General features: G+C 37.7%; 1 protein-coding gene across 1 annotated transcript; it reads right to left on the bottom strand.

The window, feature by feature from the left end:
• Nucleotides 1-5,034: 5,034 nt before the first annotated feature.
• Nucleotides 5,035-6,394, bottom strand: LOC108734798. The gene is made up of 3 exons (XM_018466477.1): nt 6,027-6,394; nt 5,694-5,886; nt 5,035-5,515 (listed from the first exon to the last, which is right to left on the bottom strand). Exons 1-3 carry the CDS (start codon nt 6,285-6,287, stop codon nt 5,130-5,132), a joined length of 840 nt encoding a protein of 279 aa, XP_018321979.1. The 5' UTR covers nt 6,288-6,394; the 3' UTR covers nt 5,035-5,129.
• Between the last annotated feature and the right edge of the window lie 1,419 nt (nt 6,395-7,813).

Genomic DNA, 7,813 nt, shown 5'->3' with positions numbered 1-7,813 from the left:
CTCATGGCGTTCTACAGGGACGACCACAATCAAGTACACGATTATAATTAGCAGCCGTTTATAGTGCAACGAAAGAAAAGGTAAAAAAACGTGGGTAAAACACTTGCATCTATTTAAAGTTTAATAGTCAAATAGCTGCATCTAACTGCGAAGCACAACTGAGCTCGTTTTCAATATATTCCATAACTCGAGTCGAGACATTTGGCGTTACATCTTCTATTTCTTGACGGATGTTGTGCTTCAGCTACTGTAACTATTATAGATAGCTCTATACGAATAAGAAGAAATCAGGAACTATAAGATCTGGTGATCTCGAAGGTCAAATCGAGAAATTATTTGCCCAGGGAACATGTTACGCAAAATGACCATTGTCTTTCTGAATGTACGCACAGTCCCGCGATCCTGTTGCAACCATATATTGTCAGTCCTAGGACTTCCAATTGAGGTGGCAAAAAGTTATCCAGCATTGCTCTATAACCGTAATAGACGTGCCTTCCTTGTTCTTAAAGAAATGTGAATCAAATTTAACCTTGACCAAAAATGCCCTACTATATAGTGACTCGTGAAAGAGGTAGTCCTTTATAAAGAATACGAAGGTTTTCTGTACTCCAGTAGCGATAATTCTGCTTATTTGCAAATCCACTTAACTTCAAATGAGCTTCGTCGGTCATAATCAGTATTGCAGCTTCAAAATCACCTTAGGGACATCCGTAATATGCCTAATTGTGCGACGCGTTGTTTTGTTGACTTTGGATCTTCTGCAAAGCTTTCTCTTACACGCTGGATATTTCAGATAAAACAATGACATCCCTTGTGGCTTAGGTAGTGATATTTTCCGTGTTTCCTTTCTGTACTCGTTTATTGTGACTTATTGTAGTGAGTCTTTTAGGTGGAGACACAAGAAATTTTCCTGTTGACAGACAGACACAGAGACCAGTTAAACCGACCAAACGAATAACTAACCGATCGTTCAACTGCTGCAGCCGCCCCGTTACTTGCTTCTCCACATGAAACAAGTGACTCGCAAGATAAACTTTTTGTAAGGAACATCTACGTATGCCCAAGTTTCCCAGTTGCTAATCAAGACGAGCGGCACAAATAGTCGAAAAAAATTTCCTTAATAATAGACCATTTTTGAAATTTTTGACATCCCAAAATACATCAAAGCTATTGAAAGGTTCTTAGTAAAGTTTCGTGGAAATAAATTTAGCTGTTTCCAGAATCTTGGTTTGAATTAAGTGGAGAAAATTTTAGTTAAGGAATATTTCTTGTTTACCGTCACACTTTGTAATTTTTGTTTCGAAGATATCGCTTCTACGTATATTACTGTTGCTATCCCACCGCTGATGATTCTTACAACTACACTTCGTTAGTGTTGCTTTTTCCTATATCTACTTTTTTCTGGAATGCGATTTCTAAAGTTTTTCCTGAGAAAAAGGGTGGCCATCCCAATAGAGATTTCTTAATTAATTATAAATATTCTTACTGAAAACAAATCTAACAGCTGCATTAACATTTGTGCGTGGCTGCTCTTCTATGACATGCACTAAACCACGGAATCGTGCTAGTTCGTAAGAAGGAATTTGATTTGACGGGAATAGACAAATAACATTTTATGAGCATTAACCTCTTCCGAAACACTTTCCGTTAAGAGCAATATACAATTACGACATAGAGGGCTGAGAGGGGGGTGAGGTTTGCACTTGTGCAATAATTGTTATGGGGCCATCAAACGTTGCGACAACGGAGTTGGAGATTATTATACATAATAAAACTGTTATGTTGTGTTACTCCTGTCGCCGCACACACCCCTGTCCCAGGCTGGCGGCGGCGGTTGTGACCAGGGGTGGTGTGGTGTGCTGGATGGGTGGGTGGTGTGTTCGGCCCCTGGGATAGGGTGAGGAACGAAAAGCTTGCGGTATCCAGGGTGGACACTATCGATCAAATCCAGGCCTGCATGTAGGTTCGTTCGAACTTTGTAACTGTGTGTATGAGTGTGTGTGTGTGTGTGTGTGTGTGTAGGAAGGAAAGTGAAAAACACCAAGTTTTTCCAACCGGCACTTTTCCCCGTACAGATGTTTAATATTTCTGACACTTAATCAGAAGCATTCACAATAACACGGTAAAACAATTTACTTTGTATGAAACATGCACGCTGCTTTATTTCCATCAGATTTTTACTTATCCCAGTTTGCCTAGGCCTGGATACCAATGTAAAGCAGATTTCCAAATTTCGTTAAACTTTTTGTATGTTGCTGCATATCCCTTTTTAAGGATTGAAAAATGTCCCCCCATAGAAAGTGGGAGTATTGGAGATGACACAAAAACTCAAACTTCTTTCTCTGGTATATGAAGAAACCGTAGTAATAAAAAGTATGATTATAAAAAAACCATTAATAAAATTGAAATAAAATCATAGCTGGAGTGTATTAATAAGTTATCTTATCTTAAATTAACTTCTATCAAAATTTGTGTATTTTCTTTTGAAACAAGTTTGATTGTAACGACGTCTTGAGTTTATATTCTAAAGAAATTATACCTTCTCCCTTTTATTAATTGCCCTTGAATTGTAGATAATCCTATCAAACTCGTTTTCGAAAAAACAAACGTTTTCAATCTCATACTACATATAATAAACTCATTTTTTTTCAGTACAGCATTATGTAGAAAAAAAAATTAAATAAAACTCTATTTTCCACTTGTTCTTGTATTTGCTACTTACATTGCCTTTCCGGGAGACACAAGGCGAGAATTAAACAAGGAAAAAGGAAGTGTTTGACAGTTGTCACGAATGAAGATAAGAAAATGTAATTACGACGCATTTTTGAAAAACTTAATTTATAATTCATGAAGCGTAGTTTCGTCTTTGAACAAAAATACGAAGAGAGAGAAAGAAGGAAGGGTCGTAAATGCTCTAAATTGTTCGTCATTCTGTTTCATTGAGTTTTCCCCTTTTGAATAAAAAGCCCCAGCCTCCATAAAACAAGTCATTACTCTTTACACCAGTATTAGTAGGACTAAATTGTTTAACTTGCAGTTTAACATTTAATTTACCGTTTTATACTTTTAATGATAACATCACCTCCTGTTCTTTTGATCACACAAAAAATGAAAAGCTTACAATGCAGTGCTTAATCGGGGACTATAATTTACCTCCCCTAATTTTTGGGTGTTACACCGTTAAAAAATATGCCGTTCAAATGACATTTTACTCTACCACAAGTTTCAGCTGGGAAGTAAAATTTGGCGTATAAAAATTTCGTTTTTTCTTGGGATATCATCGTCATCAATCCGAAGACGGGATGGACAGCGTTCCAATTATCCGGAAAACTGGAACATCCAACATCCTTAGCTATTGGCAAACAGTTATCTAATCTTTACTCCTATTTCTGGTTCTGGTATGTCTCTAACTACTCGCTCATGTCTCATAAGGTATAAAATCTTAAAAAGTTGTTGTAAAGACTATCGTGTAACGTATATAATAATTTGTAGTCAACTTTTATTCAATCAACTTGATTATTGATTAATTTGGAAGACTTCATTGACAGAGAAAGACTTGAGTTAATGATTATTTCAATTTTCGCTTTCGTGACGATTCTTAACGGCGATGGTCCGAAGACTCGAACAAAAGCATTTCCCAATTAATTGTGTTGATTATACATATCACACCACTATTTTCTTTTGCTATTAGCCACATACGCATTGTTTTTAATCATCATACCTTTAACGAGAAGAAAATTAATAAATAAAAATTTGGTTATTTTTAAAGGCAGGCGCGATGGTTTGTCATAGTTGCGAGTGTTCTTGAGCAGCAGAATCGCTCAGAGCTACAGCAGCTACTGTACATGTTTATGCGGGTGAAGTTTTGAGTGCAAGTGCAAACTCTCGTTTCCCTGACCCATGAAGCACAGTTATCGACGACCATTAACCCTTAAGTGCGCCATAAAAGCAAACCCATCAAAAGTTGTCTCGCTTTAGCCACTTAAATGCACGGTTACTGCAAGAATCGTTAAAGTCTTCCATACTCGTGGAGGTTAGTATTTGAGCTCGTTTATTTCTTGCCACGTACGGGAATCAGACTCAACCTGCCGGCTACACACACCTTGACGAGAAAATCTAACGCGCCCACACAATAAACCGTATTGACTTTGATCCATCGCTTTTGTAGAACAATAAATCGGAAGAAACGGATACCGTGGCTCCGAAACAATATTGTTACCAGTTTATAATAAATATTTTTCATGAAATCGTTTAACACAATTGAAATTCTTGTTCTTGTTTTAAGTTAGTTACGTATTTATTCTTTCGGTTTATAATTACTTGTCGTCTTAGTTAATGAATTTCCTGTACATTATTGACCTGTGTCGCATTTGTTTCGAAATTATGAAGTTTGTGTCAAAACGAGTTGCTCTTAGTTTATCTCTACGTTTGAAGTTCCATCGAGTGCTATTAACCGCAGAGGATTTTATTTTACGAGATCGTTTTTCCCCGGATCAACTTTGGCGTTTCATAAAATATAGAGAGAGGCCCTTCCACGTCGTTCTTTCTGCCTCGGCCTTTGCGTTTTCTCCACGTTCCGTCCGTACGTCCGTCGCACCCTTGGAAACCTTATATTAGCGAAAGCTTGCCACCACACGAGCTTTCACCCCTCTGTACCCTCTGGCGGATCCGATTCGACCCTTCAGAACAGGAAAGGGTCATCCACCCACACTACCGCGTGGGTGGGTAGGTGGACATCGGAGATAAGGGTCTACAATGACGAGCCTGCTGGGGACGAACAAGGCCCTCGCCTTTTCCTAATCCCCTCTCGTCTCCTTGCACCCCTTCCTCCCATTCCAACGTTCGTTTCTGCGGTCGTTTTCTTTTTCTCTTCTTACGTCCAAGCTTTATGTAGCTTCCACAAAAAATGTTCGGGAAAAGAACGCAAAAGTTAGAAATAAAGGATTTCAATTCATATATACATGTACTGCGTATTATTTACTCTTGTAAATGGAGTTTTTGTAATACTTTTTTAGAGTTAGGATAATTCGCAAGTAAAAATATCTGTTCTTTAATATTGCATGATAATACACTAATTATTCGCTTAGAGAATTTCAAATTGTCTACGATCGTCCAATAAATTATCATGTTCACTCCTCTTCTGTAGGGGGTTGGACATCTGGGAGTTCGCATTTTTGGGGAGTTTCCTCTGAAGCACCTTCTTCTTGACTCTGATCGTCCAATAAATCGTCGTCGTCCTCCTCGACTTGTACGTTGAACTCGCATGGTTCGGGAGCTTTTAAAGCACCTTGCTTCTGACTCTGGTAGTCCATTAAATCGTCATACTCCTCTTGTGTGAGGTCTAGGCCATCTGGGAAGGAAAATCTACTTTCAGGAATTTTCTTTTTCCACACATTCTTTTCATAATCATAATCATGAGCTATTCCCAGAATTGGGTTATTTTCCATCCGTAATATACGCTTCACTTGTTGTTCTTTACTCTCCAATGTGAAACTGTCCGGATATTCTTCATAAACTAAAATTTGAATATACACAATCCAAATTTATCTATTCAAATATTGTTTGTAATTATTGCCTTATCCAATTCAAACTTGTAAGTAAACCTTATTATTTAGAAATTTATGGAAGTGGAAGTTCCTTTTGTTAAATTTGTCAGCATTTTCAAGGGGGATTTGACGACATAAGAATCTTACCGAACAATTTTTGGAGTATATAAAGCCATAATCCGGCGGACATCAGCATAAGAGCAACACCTATAATCCCCATCCATTCTGTAGAAGGAGCTAAAAATTCTGAATATGTTGATCGAAATGAGCTTCGGTAAATTTTCTTTTTGTCTTCTTTAGATAATAAACGCCAATCACCTCTTTCTCTCTCTCTTAATGCCTATGGATAATTGACTTCAGATAATACAAAATTTAAGATTAAATCTTTTCACTAAGTCTGATAGATGTATGACTTTCAAGTGCCCTTTTTCGTTCATTGGGGCATAATTTTAATGTGTGTAAGTTTCATCATTTATGTACCTGAATCTCTGGAGTAGTTTCTTTCCATCGGATTGATGGAAACGGAAAATATGGATGATCCGTATACATCGGTTGCCCATTCATACCGAATCCAACGATATCACGGAGTCCAATCATTCTTCTGATCACTTGAGGCAATTCTGGCTTTTTATTCAGTGGTGGTATATACGTGTAATGGTGTGTAAATTTCTTTTCAGTTCTGTGACATGTATCCATCATCTGACGCGAGGATACTCTTCTTATATATTTTACAAGAAGCATTTTTAAAGTTTCTTTTAATATGAGGTTGTCAAATAGTGACACTTATTTGTCATTGACATAAAAGATAGTTAAATCATTTCATCAATTTGCGTTGATTGCTCATGTTAATATTTCGGCTCGCCGTTTCCCCATACGATACGCTAAGCTCGCATTTTGAGAAAAGATCTAGTTTTTATACTATCCACTCTTTTACTTCTGTTTCCTGAGTTTTTCATGGATTGCTTTTTACTGTGGTGAAAATTCAGGCCGCAATTTGTGAAGTGACAAAAAAGTCAAATGATGTTTTATCTATAAGCTATAACCTTCCCGTAATAATATTATACAGTATATGTAATACTGAAAAACGCATTAAAGTATATCCTGTGTTCACAAATAGATTTCTAAAATGAATTTCTAAAAGTAGGACTCCAAAATCGCAAGTTTGCAAAATTACCCAAACTTTTACATAGGAAAATCATGCAGCTACCATACAGCAGGTCGTACAAAACACAATTTACTAACAAAGGATGCAGTATGTCATCGGCACGAATCTATCGAAAAGTTTATTTTTAGTAAATTGCTCCTTATTGATCTGATATGATCCAAACGAAAATATAATAATCCATTCGGATCTAAGGGGGTACAATTTTTTTAAAAGGAAATGAGTTATACACCAGGCTGCCTGTCCATTATTCGATGTTATTACAGCGATTGTGGCGGTTCAAAGTTTTACGTCCCCGATCCAATTTTAGCGGACGTTGGCGCTGCTGCCTACCAACGCACGCCTGTAAGTGTGAGGGTGTAGGAACAAAAGGGAGTGGGTGCTTGACAGTCACGCAAACACACCAACCACCCTCGCATATATGACATGTGACAGAAGCACACAGGCGACGGCGACAGGCACTGTTAAGGCTGCCACAGCCGCGTTTTAATGGAAAGATGTGATGTAGGGCTTCTCTCTGTCGCTCGCTGTCTCTGGGTGCGCACCGAATAAGTAAAGTGTTACAGATTTCGGAACTTTTAGCCGCATTCGAACACACTACTGTGTGCGTATAAATGCACGTACGTGAGGGCTACATAACGCCCTTTTTCAGGGCCATTTCAGCCCTAGCGCGGCGCCGCAAAGTCTATTAGCCACTTTATCTGGATCTAATAAGAAATTTAAACTGACGAAAACAAAACACTATCTAGAGCACACAGGGTCAGGCGTTAATCAAATTTGTCCTGAAATGGTTACATTGTATAATATAATATATGAAATATTAATCTGAAAATTCATTTTTGAATTTTTTACCCACTACACGTTACCTCAAATTAATGAGGGAAAAATTGTCACCTCTCGTAGTTTAGTGGTCCGAACATTGGTGCGTAAAGCTAAAGGTCCCGGGTTCGATTCCCGGTGAGGGTGTGACAACAGCAAGAATTTTTCCCTCATTAATTTCAGGTAACGTGTAGTGGGTAAAAAAATCAGAAATGAATTTTCAGATTAATATTTCATATTAAACTAACTCACTTCTAAAAGTTGTCTAAATTGTATGTATGTTTAA

The sequence above is a fragment of the Agrilus planipennis genome, unplaced genomic scaffold, assembly GCF_000699045.2.
Source record: "Agrilus planipennis isolate EAB-ADULT unplaced genomic scaffold, Apla_2.0 scaffold80, whole genome shotgun sequence".
Lineage (NCBI taxonomy): Eukaryota > Metazoa > Arthropoda > Insecta > Coleoptera > Buprestidae > Agrilus > Agrilus planipennis.
Note: the sequence above shows the minus strand (reverse complement) of the source record. Positions and strands in the feature narration are given on the sequence as shown.

Bases quoted from the DNA above. Each gene is read 5' to 3' on its own strand.
- LOC108734798 (XM_018466477.1), bottom strand. From the start codon at position 6,287: ATGCTTCTTGTAAAATATATAAGAAGAGTATCCTCGCGTCAGATGATG. The intron at 5,887-6,026 runs GTACATAAATGA...AATTATCCATAG, and splicing joins AAACTACTCCAGAGATTCAG to GCATTAAGAGAGAGAGAAAG. The intron at 5,516-5,693 runs GTAAGATTCTTA...TTCAAATTTTAG, and splicing joins TATACTCCAAAAATTGTTCG to TTTATGAAGAATATCCGGAC.